Raw genomic sequence first — 17,860 nt, forward strand, 5'->3', positions numbered from 1 at the left:
TTCCTTAATACTAGACTGATTCACAGGTAGGCAGGACAACCCATGGTAGGAAATGTTATGTGAATAATTCAGTCTCTTGGAGACCCTTTCAAGCCTGAGAACCTATAAATCTAAGTACTGTGCTTTATGTGTGTGGTTTCCCCAGAGAGGGAGCATTCTGTCAGAGCATGGAGGGTTAATGCATAGACCCTAGAACCAGACTCCGAGGGTCTAAATCAGGGCTCTGCCACTTATTAGCTGTGCCACCTTGGGCATTTCTGTACCTCTCTGAATACTTCTCATGTCTCATCTTTTTTTTTTTTTTTTTTTTTTAATCTTTTTTTGTGGTACGCGGGCCTCTCACTGTCGTGGCCTCTCCCGTTGCGGAGCACAGGCTCCGGACGCGCAGGCTCAGCGGCCGTGGCTCACGGGCCCAGCCGCTCCGCGGCACGTGGGATCCTCCCGGACCGGGGCACGAACCCGCGTCCCCTGCATCGGCAGGCGGACTCTCAACCACTGCGCCACCAGGGAAGCCCTCATGTCTCATTTTTAAGTGTTTTACTGCTCCTCAGTCATGGTCTGACTTCTCAAAGTTAAGGTCCCTTTAGCAGGTTACCTGGCAAAGTAGAGAAGTCAAGAGCAGTGTTGAGTTCATGAGCACTATTTCCTAGGACATTTGCAGGAATTGTAGGAACTCTCTTACGGATCATTCTAAAGGTTATTGATTCGCTACCAACAAAATCATTCTTTGGAAATTATTTGTGTCCTAACACAACTTGGCTTTACTATTCAGAAAGCACTCCGAACTGCACATGTCGAGTTGTGATATGGGAACTTTCTTGAGCTCTGATAGCCTTTTGTGAGATTTAAATATGTGACTTCTCAGAGTACAAATATTTTTTACAAAGCAGCTGCCTTCAGATGGCAGTTATCTCCTGGAGAGGAAAGGCAAATTGCTACAACATGATTGGCAGTCATTAAAAAGTCAATACTCTCCTTTTATGTATTTATTCTCTGCATTTGAATAAGTGACTTTTGTGTGGACAGAAACAAGGCAAAGGAAGCTTGTCTATATTAAATTATCCTGAGAAGAAAATTTGATTTGAAGAACACTAGCAAATTGTAGTTGGTCTGTACTATCTTTCAGGGCTTGGGAATATTTTTATTATACTGATTTGGAATGTTAACCAGATTTGACTTGTAGATCCTTTTAGGAATGGACTCTGGGGCGCGGCTGGGCCCGTGAGCCGTGGCCGCTGGGCCTGCGCATCCGGAGCCTGTGCTCCGCAACGGGAGGGGCCACAGCAGTGAGTGGCCCGCGTACCGCAAAAAAAAAAAAGAATGGACTCTGGGGCTTCCCTGGTGGCGCAGTGGTTGAGAGTCCGCCTGCCGATGCAGGAGACACGGGTTCGTGCCCCAGTCTGGGAGGATTCCACATGCCGCAGAGTGGCTGGGCCCGTGAGCCATGGCCGGAGCCTGTGCTCCACAACAGGAGAGGCCACAACAGTGACAGGCCCGCGTATCGCAAAAAAAAAAGAATGAACTCTGCCATTGTCACACCAGTTCTTACTAACACTGGCAATGTAACCCGAGGATCTAGTGGCAGGATCAAGGGGAAAACAAACAAAAAAAGGCATCATCAGCAAATCACGCACACTTGGAAACAATCATTATGTTCGAATGAGTCTTAACTTTGTTCCAAATACCCAGGGCATGTGTAGGTTTTATGGGTGTGGACGTATATTACAAGATACAAGATTCTCATCACCATCCTTTTTTCTGAGCCAACCGTTGGGCAAACGGAAATGTTATCGGTCCAGAACCAGTGGTCTTCTTGGGGTGACATAAAAAGAGATGACCCAAAGCCAGATCGAGAGATGCCCTGGAGTTATAATTTATAAGTGAAAAGCCATATTACCCTCCGGCCATCCTGAGCCCCTCAACATCTGATTGGCTGGAATCTTAGAGTAGTGAGTCTCCCAGCTGACGGGTGACTCATCATGTCATTTAAGTTTGTCAGTCAATGGAAACCAGAGGTCCAAAGTCTCTCTCCAGGACTCTCCCTGGGGAAACTATTAGGGAGAAGGCAGCCTTGCCAGATGTCTCAGTCCAGCTGGCCTAATGGGCATGTGCAGGGCATCTCCTTATACTCAGGGCCTGGCATGAGCAGAGGGCCCTGGAACGATTCTCTAGGTTTGCTGTCAGTTTTCTTACCATCAGCTACTAAGAAAGCCACCGGTAAACCAATGAGCACCTTGAAATATAAACAAGTAAAAAGACATTTAACTTTCCCATTTCAGCTGGGAAAATCTGAGTTCATTCTGGGTCTAGTGGGCTGGACTTCATGTAGTGGAAAGTACATCACATTTGGAGACAGAAAAGTTGGATTCCCATCCCAACCTGCACTTAGTAATATGAACTTAAATTTTTCTTTTTTTCTTTTTTTTTTTTTTTTTGCGGTACGCGGGCCTCTCACTGTTGTGGCCTCTCCCGTTGCGGAGCACAGGCTCCGGACGCGCAGGCTCAGCGGCCATGGCTCACGGGCCCAGCCGCTCTGTAGCATGTGAGATCCTCCTGGACCGGGGCACGAACCCGTGTCCCCTGCATCGGCAGGCGGACTCTCAACCACTGCGCCACCAGGGAAGCCCTCTATCTGGCTTTTAAACTGATTTTATCAAAAAGCAAAGACATGCTCTTTCTTCAGAAGCTTACTCCTCCTGGCTTCCCTTTTCTGTCAGTGATGATAACCTTTATGGGTATAAAGATAACGCAGAGTCATTGTCTTTGACATCTCTCTCCACTTCTCCTTTGCCTTTTCCCATCCTATGAACCATCATTTTTCTTTTCCTTCTTTTATCTATCTTGGTGTCTCACAGAACCAGGCTTGACTCTAGTGCCAGGCATATGACCTTAAGGAACTTTCTTTACACACTGACACTTGGTGTCCACATCTGTGAAATGAAATAGTGGAAGTTGCAGATCTGTCTGTGAGGATTAAATCAGATTGCCTTTGCCAAATGCAGGGCACATGTGAGCTGAGTTCTCCCTTCTAGCTAAGTTGGATGCCCCAGGGACGTCTGCTATCACCCAGCCTTTTCCCCTTCCTGCTTCCATAGAGTCAACCCTGTTCTTCACTTTGCCTGGACTCTTCTCTCCCCCTTTCCCATTTCTGCCTATCAAGCTCGTATGCATCCTTCATGGACCATCTTTCAAATACTCCCTGCCTTTGGCATCCAGAGGTGACGCTACTGCCTCTGGACTGTAAATGATTCTTGCATTTTATTCCTACAACTCATGAGGCACTTGGCATGACTACTGTGTACTCTGCTTTTGTATATGTCATCTCTTCTTGTGAACTTTCATGTTTATCTTCCTTATGCATACCATTTACTTAATAAATAGTTTTCAAGTGACTGAAAAGAATCATCGGTTAATCAATGATGGATGTCCAGACCTGAAACGAGCAAATGAAGTGCTCTAGCAATTTGGAAGTGATGGAATGATTTAAACGAAGAATAAGACACCAAAGACACTTCCCATTTTGTGTGCTGATTTTTTAATGAATATTTCATAATCTTACAAAATAACTGGCTGTAGCTGTTTTACCTTACAATACAGTAGATAGCTCCTTTCACTGTGTTCCCAATCAAGCCAGCCCCTTGGGATGCTAACTGACACACTCAATAGTGATCTCACAGAGGAGAGGACATGCCAAATCCAATGCCTTGTAATGGGGGGGAAGGAAAAGAGAGAATCAAGAATAGCTCTTTACTTTCATGTACAAGTTTGTCAGCTGACCATTCTCCCCACTCTGCCCTCTCATCTCTCTAGTTGGAAACTGTCACACTAATCATCAGAGTCATCCAGCCCTAGGCAACCTGGACCCCAGCGCTCCTAGTTACTGGGAAAAAGAAGAAGCAGAGAAGTGATTTTGGAACAAGGAAACAAATGGAAGAGCCTCTGGGAGAGGCCCTCTGTGGCCCCATGTATGGGGAAGAGCAGCAGAATGCAGACCACCACATGCAGTGAGTGTGAGTTAATATCCACTGGGGATTTGTGACCGTGGTGTCTTAGAGCTTCAACTTTATTAGTGACCTGAGGAGCTCGAAGCACTAGGCTCCAGGGACAAAGGCTGGAAGAACCTGCCATCTATGAATGGCCAGGACTGACTTGGGCTGGGCAGCCTGTAGCCTGAAAGGCTTTCCACACACCCCCCAGAACCCTCCTCTCACCTTCCCAGGGTAGCGATGGAGTGCAGATGTTGCCAACAGAGAATGAAATATTTTAAAATGAAGTACGAAAGAGAAATGTTCTCACTGTAACTCCTGTGGGAAGACTGAGCCCAGATCCATGCTGGCATGAACCACAGGCTCCGTATTCCTGGGGCTTGGGGGTGGGAGGAGGTGGGGGGGGGGTGGGGGTGGATGTAGCCTTCCTGAGCTGGGCGAAGCCCAGGATAACTCCCAAGCTCAGACATGGCAGGATTCCCCTGCACGGAGTCTGACATGCTTCAAGAAATTTGGATAACCATCTTACAACTGTTTTAAAATGAAGAATCTAAACTCTTCTACTGTCCTTTCCATATTGAAGCCTATCAGAATCCCAGAAATAAATATTCTCTTCTTGGGGGCACTAAATGTGAACCCAGACAGGGAACAGTAGGTATCTAGGCTATTGTTTCCATTACGGCTGGAGATACAGAGAACAAGAGTATTTTGGATGGGCAGACTCTGGTCTTTCCCTTCCCCAGGGACCTTGCCACCCTCATTTCAGATCCCCACAGATAAATATGTTGTTCTTTCCTACGTGAAGTCTGGCTCAAGATAGTGGGGGAAGCATTTCTTCTTTCTGTTGATATTTGCACAGCCACTGCTTTCAGGGTTGATGGGAAGAATAGAAAACTGTGGTCAGAGCCAAAGAGCAGGCGATCCAGGGAGACCAAGGCTGCCCTTGAACTTTTGCCTGTTCTTCCCTTCCTGAGATGATAAACTGGGGTGTTGAACAAGAAACTAGCTCCTTACTTTCTTTCCCCAAGGCCTAATCCATAAATCGTCACTAAAGAACAACTGCAGTAGACCACGTGCAAAATGAGTCAGCCCAGGACGTAAACAGAGGCAGGTTAACGCGGTCATTTCATATACAGTCCATCTATTGAACAAGAAAGGGTAACAACGACAAAACGGACCCTAAGCAGCTGAAATTCTTCTCTCTCCCCACAGAGTGTCACCCTTGCTCCATGTTACTTTCACAGCTTGCTCAAAGTGCTCTCTCTGGGACACATTTGACACATCACACTTGACTAGAATTTACCTCCGAGTCTGCATTGTTCAAAAGATCCCCTTTGGTCTGCTGTGGAGACTCGGAACGAGGCTGAGTCTCCTTGACTCAATTCATCCTCCAGCCCTGGGCTCTGCTTTACCCTGACTTCTCCCCTGTCTATGGCCTCCTCCAAACCTGCCTGTTCTTCAGTTTCCTCCACCTTTCCCCGATGTCATTTCCATGACATTTTTTCCCCCAGAAAGTCAACAGTAGGTCATGTGGCTGTGAATGATGGCCAGGCTTGGAGACTTAGGAAAAGGGAGACCACAGGCCAAGTATGAGGAGTGTGTGAGTTCCTGTAATCCTGGTGATGGGAGAGTGAGCCTACATACAGACTTGTGGACTGAGTGACTGGCTGAGAGCCACACTTGGAACAGGCACCTGTGGAAGTGCAGAAAATCCTGGGCCTCACCAACTGCAACGAAGAGTTCCAAGAACTGAAGAGAATGTATTCTTTTTGGATGGATACTCAAGAACCATAGTCTAGTTTTCCTGGACCCATCACCAATGGATAACCCCACCCACCTTTCCATGCCTTTTCGTATTATCATTCCAAGCCCCCATCTCCTCAAACTGGGCTCAGCTCCCAGTTCATAAAAAGATGATTAGCTGACATGTGATTATCAAAAACTCCATCTAATCTCTCCCTTTCCTTCCCCAGTTCCCTCTCAGCCTGCCAATCCCTAGGAATAGAAAGATGGCAGAAGAACTTGTCTTTCGGTCCTCAAACCCTCAGCATTCATTTTGGACGTGAACTTCACAGCAGCATGTGTGGAACAATGGATAATTTTTAGCTTAGTAGACAGCAAAAAATATAATATATATAATATATTTATATCATTATGTTTAAATACTTATAAAGAATTAATAACTAACCTCATTATTACTAAGGGAGACTACACAAAGAAAGGGAGAGAGCCAGTTTAGATTAGACGAGCCCTGAAAGATGGCCATCCATTCAAAATGGGTATGAGCAGAGTGTCCCTGGCAACTTCTCTTCTGGTATTTTGGTATTGGTTTACAAGTTGGGTGGGGCTGAATAGTTGGCAGGATGCAGAGTGGGGAGCAGGGCAAGAGTTGAGGATGGGATTTGACAGAATATAAATGGGGAAGGAGGGTCCTTGTATATATATCATATTTCTCTTTCCACTTTAAATCAACTGCCTCTTTGAAGAAATGTTTGCCTGTGACTCTTCCTTACTTGGGCTACTTGATGCAATAGCTGGCACCTGTAAACGTCCTCTTGCACTTCTTATAGGATCCTTGGTGTTCTTCCTTCCTTCCTTCATTTCATGACCTTTCTTCTTCATTCATCTTTTGTTTCCTTTTGTGGAGGCCTCTGATTCTTACTGCCTCCAGGGCAGTGGAAGGAGGGGCTTGATCCCACAGTTACAGGTTTTCTTCCGCCTTGGGGTCTCGGCAGGTGCATTCATCCAGATCACAGTCAGCAGCGAATGGAATGACCTAGGAGAAATCAAAGAGACGTTGCAATCACTCATTTTTGCACCAAGCATCACACATGCCACCAGCTTTCGCTTTTTTTCTCACTTGGTCCCAGAGGAAGTGTGGGATTGCGTGTTAGTATCGCAGAATTGAAATTAACACTCGGTTCTTTCACTTACACACCATGTCTCCTTAGGCAAGGTACACCTTCCTTGCTTCACTTTCTTTATATATAAAGTGGGAGGACAACAGCAACTACCCAAGAGGGTGTTAGTGTAGTTTAAATAAGATGATGGATACGAAACACACATTTCTAGGCACCTCTAATATCTGTTACTACTACTTCTAATATTACCACTAGTGTTCAAAACTACTGCTGTTAATGTTTTTGTTGTTATTATCAATCTTCACAAAATCTTTGTAAAGTAGGTAAGATGAATGTTAGTATTTTCTTCTTACAGGGAAGGTCAAGAGAGGTAGGGTGACTTAACTCAAGGTCATGACACTACTATCTGGAAAACCAAGGCTCTATTACCTAGCTCTATGTCTTCTACTTTTTTGATGTTCTTGGGGCCATAGAATCATCTCTTCTATCTTCATAAGCTTGAGGTTTTGCCCTTCTTGAACCCAGGATATACTTTGGCTTGGTGAAACAATGCATCTCTCTACCCGTTGTTTGTGGCTAGATTGCCTTCCTGCTATGTAATTATCCCTCCTCCAGGTTAGAGATGGTCCAGCAAAAGTTGCTCTCTTCCTGCTTGCACTGCTACCAACAGATAATCATACTTTTTGAGTGTCCATAATTAGCTTCAGAGAGAACTGGGCATTCAGGAGACATGATGTAAAAGTGGCAAAGATTCTGCTCTTTGGGCATGGATAGTCAAATGAAACAACAATAGATCAGCATATTATTTAATAGTCCAAGTACACTGAAGAGATAGGCTGGGTGACGGGGCAAGTGGGCTGGAGAACGGGTGGTGGGGTTTGAGGAAATTTCCCAGCATATTTTCACATATGAATTAAATGTAATTTAGGAGTCAACAGGGGTGAAATGCTTTTTCAATCCTGATTCATGTGTATACTGGCCACAGGCACCAAAATCCATGAAAGAAAAACCCTAGATCTGCTGAGTGTGAGATGGAGATGGGGAGAGAATTGATTGCTTTCTTCCGAAGTGGTTATGCCTTCATGAGTAGAAATGGGATCCTTGACCAGTTACTTTCTTCAAGTGAGACCAGGAACTAGTTGGCATGATGTCTGACCTGCAATCCAAGCTCTTGATCTGTTTCTCATGGTTTGGGATTTGCTGGGTTTTAGAGCAAAGGGGGCCAAATTGAACAGTGATACAAAAGTCCCTGAGCTCTCTGTACTAAATAAGTTAATTCATGTCAGTGGTGAGAACAATGCCTGGCACAGAGTGAGCCATCAGTAAATATTAGCCATTAGGAGGAGCATTCAGGTCTGTGTAGGGGTAATCATGCAGACGTGACTTTATTGTGGAGACACATACAAGGAAGGAAACATTCTTGTGTATTTCTGATTCATCAAATCGGCCAACTAGCGTCAGTTATCTTTGGAGCTCTTGGGTTTTCATCCATATTATTCCAAATTTTCAGCCTATTCCATTTTATAGGCTTAGCTTAAGCATATCTTCTATTTTAATAGAGTCCAGAGCAACAGGATAAAAGGCATCAAGGAAAGGGCTACTGCTCAGGGTACAGCGGGGGAGTGCTCCAGGTAGCTCGTGGTGGCCACTCAACATACACCTGCCATATGCTTGTAATACACTTTACAGGATTATTCATTTAGCTGTGAAGTTTAATAATAAGTGGATACCACTTCGTGGATAATCCTGCCTCTCCCAAGGAGTGGAGGCCATTTTTCCCTACCTACAGAAACTTCTCCTGGGCAATGATAAGCAGGTGGGAGTCTTTGAGCAGCAGAAGCATGGCTTTTCTCTAGCAGTTACAGGACTGACAATGAGAGACTAGTGTTTTCTAACAACCTATCCTATAATTACTATCCTTAATCCTGTCACTGTAGAAGCTCCAATGTTTGTTCGTTATCATTCCCTCTTCTTGACTTGAAGAAAAACAAATTATGATGCACCACGAAGGAGAGCTAGCCAAAGCTCCTGCCTCTATTCCTGGAACTGCTACCCTCTCCCTCCCACTCCCAGGTGCCCTCACTTACCTTCTTGGAGGAGAGCGTGGAAGAGCAGCAGTCTCCCCCATCATAGTGGCAGTAGGCCCGGTTATTGATGGTATCACACCAACCATCTGCTTGGAAAGGCTGGTAAGGAGGTAACAAGTCACGGTCTAAGTACAACTTCACTCTGCTTCACCCTGTTCTCTCTCTCATCCCACTCCCAACATAATCCATGGAACTCGAGACATTATTATGGGAGAGCACCAAAGGGGGCAGGGTAAAAATTGACCTAACACTCTCAAGAAGTTGAAAAGTCTCAAGATAAGACCATTGGATCGAAGGAATTGTCAAATTTCACAAGCAGTATCTGCTTCTGGCCTACTCTAGGGACCAGGATGGTTCATTTAATTCCTTGATCGACTTTTTCACCTTCTCGTAATAGTAGGTCTTTACATCATTAGGTAGGTTACAAAATATTTTCACACATGTTAACTCTGTTGATCATCAGGAAAACCTGTGCATCAGGCAGGTTTGGCTTTTAAAGTCCCATTTTATCAGTGAGGAAATGGGGATAAATAGAGATGACAAAAATTACTCCGGGTCACACAGCTAGGTCAAGCAGAGTTTAGGCTTAGAAGTCATGTATCTTGATTTTTTGCTGCTTCTCACAGATTAAGGACCATAACCCCCATCTCTTCTGGTCCTTGTACTTAGAGACCCTAATAGGCCTGGGTTGCTATAGGCTCAAATGATGTTTGTCCAGAATGCAGTGGTCCTAGGGTTTGGGACACCAGTGCCGGAACACAAATCATCCCACATGTACAGCTACTTGATGCACAGCAGGTAGACACAGGGTTAGAGCAGAGGAAGCCGAACGGTTTCCATCTACTCCTGTTACTGCTGCAAGTTAACAGGAACCAAAATGGGAAAGGGGCCCAGGCCAAACCAGAGTTAGTGGAGTGTTTCCCCCCAAAAGGGAATGTATGATAAGAACAGCAACGAGCGGTTAAAAAAATAGCTCAGCAGCCCACCGCACTGTTTCTCTAGAACCACTCTCAGAGGGAAACAGTGTCCCACGGCATCCTGGAGGGGGCACCAGCCCAGGCAGCCCGCCTACTCAGTCACATTAGCTGCTCCCCACCCTGAGTGGATACCCAATTGCGAAGCCTCAGGAAGCATCTCGTAGTCAAGCTCTTTGGGCCACAGGACAGTCAGTAGACTCTTGAGGCCTGAGGCCACCTTCCAGTTCACACATTCAAATCACTTTCTCTTCCCCCACCCTCCTTAAATGTCATTAGAAGGACTGTTCCCTATTTCACTCTGCTTTGATGAAACAGATACTAAAGTAAAAAATGGCCATTAAGGGACTTCCCTGGTGGCGCAGTGGTTAAGGATCCGCCTGCCAATGCAGGGGACACGGGTTCGAGCCCTGGTCCGGGAAGATCCCACATGCCACGGAGCAACTAGGCCCGTGCGCCACAACTACTGAGCCTGCGCTCTAGAGCCCACGAGCCACAACTACCGAGCCCATGTGCCACAACTACTGAAGCCCGCGCGCCTAGAGCCCGTGCTCCGCAACAAAAGAAACCACCGCAGTGAGAAGCCTGTGCACCACAACAAAGAGTAGCCCCCGCTCGCCGCAACTAGAGAAAGCCCGCGCACAGCAACGAAGACCCAACGCAGCCAAAAATAAATAAATAAATACAAATATTTTTTTTAATGGCCATTAAATAATTTTCAGCAATTGAGTTACATCAGAATGAGCTCATCCAAGTTATTTCTTCAATGTTTTGATTTATTCTATGGGGTCCTGAGGTCACTTGAACATCATTCCAGATGTATACCAGTTTGCGAACCTCTGAGAAGCTGCTACTTGTGGGGTGGAACTCAACAGCTGTCACACAGCTGCACAGCAATGTCAGTTGAGAGCAGGAAGTGAAAATGAATTCTGTTCTCAACACACGCCTCACTGGGATAAAAGACATAGATTTTGAGATGAGCATGTGTCTTTAACCCTGGAGCCAGTTACTCTGGCTCTGGAGAACTTGGAATAACTACATAATCATAACTTGAATCTACAACTGCAGCCAAATAGGAGTCAAAAGACAACTAGCTGCATCCTTAACACCTATAGATGCCCTTGGGTTCTTCTGGGAGGACCAGATACATCCATTGAGATTCCCCCAGAATTTTCTTTTTCCAGTGTTTGGAGTATATCTTCCTCATCTAACACTGCATCTGTTACTTTTCCTCCAACCCTGACTGACTCATTGGCAAAACTTAATCTGTTTCTTCTTTCTTTTTCATGTAATCGTCTATAAAAATCCGAAGAGCACCCAAAATACTTCTCCTACATATAAAAGTATGGTCTTCAATATGGAGGATTAAAGGGAAATCTAAAGATCTTCCTTTTCATAGGAACAACTCAGACATTTGAATGGATTAATAAAAGATCCTGGGAATCTTTCTTTCCAACCTCTTCCCCAAGGATGGCTTCTCATCTCAAGAGTATTAGGGAAGGTATGTTGAAAAGATTAGAAATTGTCTAGGCGACCTTCTCTAGAGCTCACTAGACTTTGATGGCTATAGCCTGGACATGATTTCTAGAATGTTCTTAAAGGGTCATCTGGGAAGAGAAGGGAATTTATAAAAAGGAGCATAAATACAGAGAAAAGGTTGGAAAGGCACAAGTATTTAATTTACTATATACCTATTAGAATTAATTGCTCCTCCCCTAACCTGCCAAAAATAACTACTCCACCCCAAACAAACAGAGTCTCCTATGGCAACGTGTGCCTGAAAGCTTGACAGCTTGAGTCCAAAGTTACAATGGAAAAAAATAGGAAGGGAAAAATGACTAATCGATCCAAAGTTTTTAAAGTTTCTGAAGACTGGACTAGATTGGGGGACTCAATAATTGAAAGGTGTCTGACTTGGGACATCACTCCTCCCCACAGGAAACTTTCCCAAGGAATGGTACAAGGCTTGGCTTCTCTGCACAATGTGTCCATAGGTGAATTTTTCACTACCCATACATGCACCTCATTTTCCTGTAACATCAGAAAACGAAGTGTTCCAAATAAGAGAATTTTTCAAGTACCTAAAGCTTATTTAAGAGCCACTTTTTAATTTTCATTTTAATTGTTTTCACAAAAGAAAAAAACCTGTATAAAATTCCTGTTTCCTGTGCTATGCGGCTGCTTCCCACTAGCTACCTATTTTACGTTTGGTAGTGTATATATGTCCGTGCCACTCTCTCACTTTAGCACAGGGAGATCAGCTAGGTGGTTTGTGACCACCTAGAAGGGTGGGATAGGGAGGGTGGGAGGGAGGGAGACGCAAGAGGGAAGAGATATGGGAACATATGTATATGTATAACTGATTCACTTTGTTATAAAGCAGAAACTAACACACCATTGTGAAGCAATTACACTCCAATAAAGATGTTAAAAAAAAAATCCTGTTTCCCTGCCTTTTAATAACTTATAGAATACAAGGTCATTAACGTGAATATTTTTCCTTTTTACTTATAAGGAGGCTCTTTGCATTGGGCTATTTACCCCTTTACTAAATGAGCCTCCTTTTACACACACACACACACACACACACACACACACACACACACACACACACACACACACACACACACACACACACACACACACACACACACACACACACACACACACACACACACACACACACACCCTCATGGGTCAAGCTTTGTAGAATTATACCTAAAATGAATACTTAAATCTGAGAGAGAGGCTGGGTTGCTCTTCTTACGATGTATGAGCTTGATGACACCTATTTCAGTTGTTATAGGAACGCTTCTCTTGCCAACTGGCTATGTTCCAGGCAGTTGAGGTGGCCATATGAATGGAAGTGCGTAAGTGATGAAATACAAAGAGGAAAGGCTGTCAGTCTATCCTATCCATGACTTTACTTCTCAGAAGTAAGATAATTTCTCCTTTATGTTATATTATCTGGTGATATTTTCTGTTTAAATTGTTCTGGGGAGTTGGGTATAGGAATGGTAGCTCTGTCTGTTGCCTATGGATGTAGTCATTTATTCAATCACTCAACATTTATTCCTCACCTATTTGTACCAGGCATTGTTATGAGGGTACAGAGAGAAATAAAACATGGCTCCAGTCCTCAAGAGAACCCCCCACTTGCAGTTATAGCTTATGATGACGAGTGCTAGCATAGAGATGCAGATAGAAGTACCTAGTCCAGATTTGGGGTGGGTGGGGATGCGGAAAGGATGACATGAGCTTTCAGGGGCTGGCTTTGCTACATCTAGCCCACATGAAAAAGAGTTTAGCACTGGATGATTCAGAGGGGTAGAGGGGCCTGAGAAAACTGTGCAAGTGAAAGAAGAGGGTAAAAATAGATAGGCAGGTTGTCCCAGACTGCTCATCACAGAGCCCACTGTCAGGAAGAGTTCCATAAACTTTGACTGATTGGCTGATAGTACCTCTATTATGTGAATTAGATTAAGAACATTTTTCTTCTACAGCTTGCAACAGAACCCATGAGCACACTGATGTTCTAGAAAGGTTAGTTTGGGCTTCAGACCATCTGCTCTACTAACATAAAGATTGAGATATCAGCCCAAAGTGATTATACCCCTATAGGTAAAGCATGGGACAGAAGCCCGATAAGTAATCTTGAGGAGCGTGTTGAAACAGGAGAAGACGCTAATCACATTTCTGTATAATGCCTAACACTATTTTCTTTCTCCTACATCATTTCCCATCAAAACCTTCTCGTTATGTGAATGACAAATCAGACCCACACCCAGTCCTTCATATTGATTAGGCTACATCAGGCCAAAAGAAGCCATCTCCCAAGGCAGCTGTGGCGCCACACCCAGTGAAGTCCACGCAGCAGATGGAAGTTCTCTGGCTCTCCAATGAATGGTGACCTCCAGCCTGGTTCCTTCAGCCCTTGGATCTGCCCACGTGTCCACTGCTTCACCTGCGAATCTCAGGGGCAAAATTCAGAGGTCTTTGAGGCCCCTCAGGGACTCTTGATGACCAGAACATTAGTTGCTTTCTTTTTTTTTTTAAGGACCATAGATGCATAAAATTCACAGGCTGGATGGATTCTTGAATACTATGTAGTACAAAACTCTCATTTTACAAATGCTGAAGTGGCCCCTTAAAACAGTGAAATGTCTTGTTTGCAAGGCTAGTTGTAACAATCCTGGCAACATAGCCCAAATTTCTTGATTCTTGATGTTCTTTCTGCTAAACCATGCTACCACTCTCTGATTATTCCATTAACCTTCTAATTTCTTGGGAATGCAGGGTAACAGATTCCTTTGGCACCTCTATAAAAAGGGCTTAGGTGCAAGAACATTAATAATGAAGTGAACCCAGCGATCCAATGTAGAAACAGAGAAAGGATCATATATATAATCTCAATTCCCCTAGAACCCCCACAACTTCACTTCTGTTTTTCTCAGTTGCAGGTTAAAAGTTTACCCAAATAAGCTACCTGGTACTATAGCTCCTTCTGGCCTTGGGGCTCGGTTGGCCCATATTTTCCTAGAAGCTGATTTTGCCAGGAGGAAGCAGCACTGTGCTCCCATCCCATCAGCAGATGCCTGCAACCCAGAAACATTTATTTCTGGGCCCTAGAATGCTAAAGCCAGGCATTTTCTGCTCATTGCAGTCATCTGAGGAAAAGAGGAAATGGAGTTGTTCCACTCCTCCCGTGTTCACCCCCTGGGGTGGGAGGGTGCCAGTGATCTCACATATGTGGGTTTGCAACAATCTTCTTGGAAAATGTAAAATTAAAATCGACAGATACCCTGAGATGGGTTGTGCAGGAAGAATTTCTTAGATACAAGCTCCTCTGGAAAATCTCATCTGGCTTCCTAGACCCAGAGAGTTCTCCTTGCCTGTGTACTATGGTATGTTTTATCCATATGTGCATTATAGTACTTAACATTCAGAACGTATTATCAAGGGCTCAGAGTCTAATCCCCTTCAGTCCCAGCTACTAGTTCAGTTTCTGATGCACAGTAGGTTCTCAAGAAATAAATAACTATGATGGTGGCTAAATACATTTTTTTTTAGCATACTTTATAACCAGATCCCTCCTTTTCATTAGTCCTCTCCTACTAGGTGCAGAGTATTGGTATACATTTATTTCTGAGTGGGAAGAAATAGTAGAATACACCATCTAAAGTTCTCCTATTAACAAGCTAAAAATGTTGAATAAAGTTATCAATATCACCTCAGTTCTACAGGTGGTATAGTAAGAAAAGAATGGAAATTGCCAGGGGCCAACAGCTGAAAACCAGAGCAGAAAGAAGACAGTGGAACTGTGGCTGTCCTAGGAATGTTTGCAAACACTATCTGTAATCAAGTTGCTGGGTTTTAACAGCTGATCGGGAATCGGGGCCCAGGTCTTGGGGCTTTGCAAGATGGAGATCTTTTAAGTGACTCTGTTAGAATTTTAATAAGATAAAATGTGAGGACTGATATGGAATGACATATGGAATGGTGATGTTGCACAGGTAGCTTGGCTCACTTGGAACTAAGAGATTTTCTCCTGCCTGCCAGCCCTGAAGTCTCCATGGTTCAGTCCAGGCCTTGGCAAAGTCACTAGTCACTAAGATATTAAAGACATGCTGGGTTACCAGCTAACAGCTGCAACTGCGAAGAGTACCTCCTTGAAGGCCAAGAGTCTACTCTTCAAACAATAGATAAGCAAGACATAATTGAAAGGAAAGCAATGAAGATACACATTCTGTTGGATAGGCAGAGGGAAACAGCCCCGTTTGGTGGTGCCTAGAGAGGGGTCAGTACTCAGGTCTACTCTTGTGGTCTATTGTGCTTTACTGGTCCATGTGAGATCAGGTAGCTTCTGAACAATTTTCACAGAAGAAAAAACCTTTATAAAATTCCTGTTCCCCTGCCTTGTAATAACTTATAGAATACAAAGTCATTAACATGAATATTTTTCCTTTTTACTTATAAGAAGGCTACACACACACACACACACACACACACACACACACACACACACACACACACACACACACACACACACACACACACACACACACACACACACACACACACACACACACACACACACACACACCCCTCATGGGTCAAGCTTTGTAGAATTATACCTAAAGTGACTCTGAGAGAGAGGCTGGGCTGCTCTTCTTATGATGGGTTGCTCTTCTTACCCTGAAAAAAGGAAGAGCAAATGGGGACCTTTACAGGGCTGGAAAGAGAAGCCCGATTATCACCAGCTTATCTCTATCTGACACCAAAACCAAAGTGTAGCCTTAGAATAGTAATAGCCAAGTAGTGCAAAAACGAATCTCTTCTGAGAGAAACAGAATGCATTGAGAACGGAAAAAGAAAAGCAAACAAAATAAGGTCAAATGACTTCTTTCACCCGTAATAATTTTATCTGCAGCAAGGTACCCAAAGCTTAGCAGCTCCTGCCCGGGAAAATGCTCAAGGCTGTACAGTATGGTGATTCAGAGTATGAGGTATGGTGTGAGATAAACCTACGCCCAGGTCCCAGCTCTGCTCCTTACCAACTGTTAGAGCCTGAGCGAGTTACTGTGCTTTAAGCTGCGGTATCCTCATTCGTAAAATAGGAATAACACCTATTCAGAGGGTTGCTGTCAAGAAAAAAATGAGTGAATGGAGGTGAAATACTTAGCCCAGTACCTGGCCCACAGTAAGTACTCAATGAATCCTAGTTTTATGAAGGCGGCAGGAATGTACCATTGCTTTGTGCCAGTGTGGGTGGGTGTCTGAATTCCCTCCAGAGAGACTCTGGTCAAAAAGATGTCAAGATTCTGCCACCCGTACTTTAGAGTCAAAGCGTGGACGCTCTCATCCCTGAGAGCCTCCTGTTCCCTTCGCTCTCACCATAAATGCACCCCTCTGAGTCAGGGAGGAGAGTCGGGTGACAAGGGAAATGGGTCTGGGACTTATAAAAATAGAGTGGGAAAGGCCTGTCTGGCTTCTGGAAACCAGGGCTCTCCTCCAAACCGTAGCGGTGACTCAGGTGTCTTAGCCTCTGAAAAACCCCAAACCGTCACAGACACCTCTTCCCTGATGGGCACCACAGGAAAACAGGAAGGTGAGAAGACTCTCTGTGACTTACTTTTCAGTCAAAAATTACCTCCTAGCAGCTCCTTCCACTTAGCTGCAAAAAAAGACCCGGCGGCGCAGGCTCCCCACCTCACTTACAAACACACACGACCAGCTTCCCCACGCGGCCCCTCCTCTTGGCCCCAAACGGCCCTGATGCTTCTTCTCATCCACCCCCGGGGGGGATATTAGGGCCCCGATGGTGAATTTGGGGCAGCAGGGTATGTCTGCACGTATCTGTGCCAGAAAAACACGGTCTCCAAGTCAGAGCTCTGCTCCTCACGAGAGACATGAGAAGAGAACATCTCCCCACGGTTCTTGGCACACTCTCTCAGGGGGCTTAACAAAACGACTAAGCCCTCCTGCAAATCTGTGATCTGTCCCTCGACAGATCCACTGCTGCTGATGGGACAGTGTCCTGTGCTGTGGGCCCTTTTCTCCCTCCACCTTTTACCAAAACTGTCTGAGGCTGTGAGAGCACCCCGTGCTCCAAGCCACTCTCTGCCACCACCTTAACTCCTTCCTCAAATCCCCATAATCACTCACAAGGTCACTGCCTGCCCCCTCGGCATCCACCCCCAGCTCCGTGTCCTAAACAAAATGCCTCCAAACCTTTTCTCTCCTCCTCCACCGGTCTCACTCCTGTCTCTCACGCTTTCCCTTTTCTCTGGAGCAGCGGATCCTGCACAGTCAGCTAGTCCAGATTGGATGCCAGTGATTTCCAGTCCTTTGCTGTTAAATTGGGATTTCATGGCAGCTCCACCCTCCTCCTTCTTGAACCACACAGCAATGCTTCTCAAGACACGGCAGCAGTCCTCCACGTGACCTAATGG

General features: G+C 44.9%; 1 protein-coding gene across 1 annotated transcript in view; it reads right to left on the reverse strand.

Annotated features, from left to right (window-relative positions):
• Positions 1–6,687: 6,687 nt before the first annotated feature.
• PAPPA2 (pappalysin 2) overlaps positions 6,688–17,860 on the reverse strand; it is a gene marked incomplete at both ends in the record, with an annotated part of 281,829 nt that continues 270,656 nt past the window's right edge. Inside the window, 2 exons of the mRNA XM_082865530.1 lie at positions 6,688–6,762; positions 8,935–9,033. Coding sequence (XP_082721656.1) covers positions 6,688–6,762; positions 8,935–9,033 — 174 coding nt within the window. The remainder of the gene's footprint in view (positions 6,763–8,934; positions 9,034–17,860) is intronic.

Source organism: Leucopleurus acutus (genome assembly GCF_964270905.1).
Source record: "Leucopleurus acutus genome assembly, chromosome: 2".
Taxonomy (NCBI): domain Eukaryota; kingdom Metazoa; phylum Chordata; class Mammalia; order Artiodactyla; family Delphinidae; genus Leucopleurus; species Leucopleurus acutus.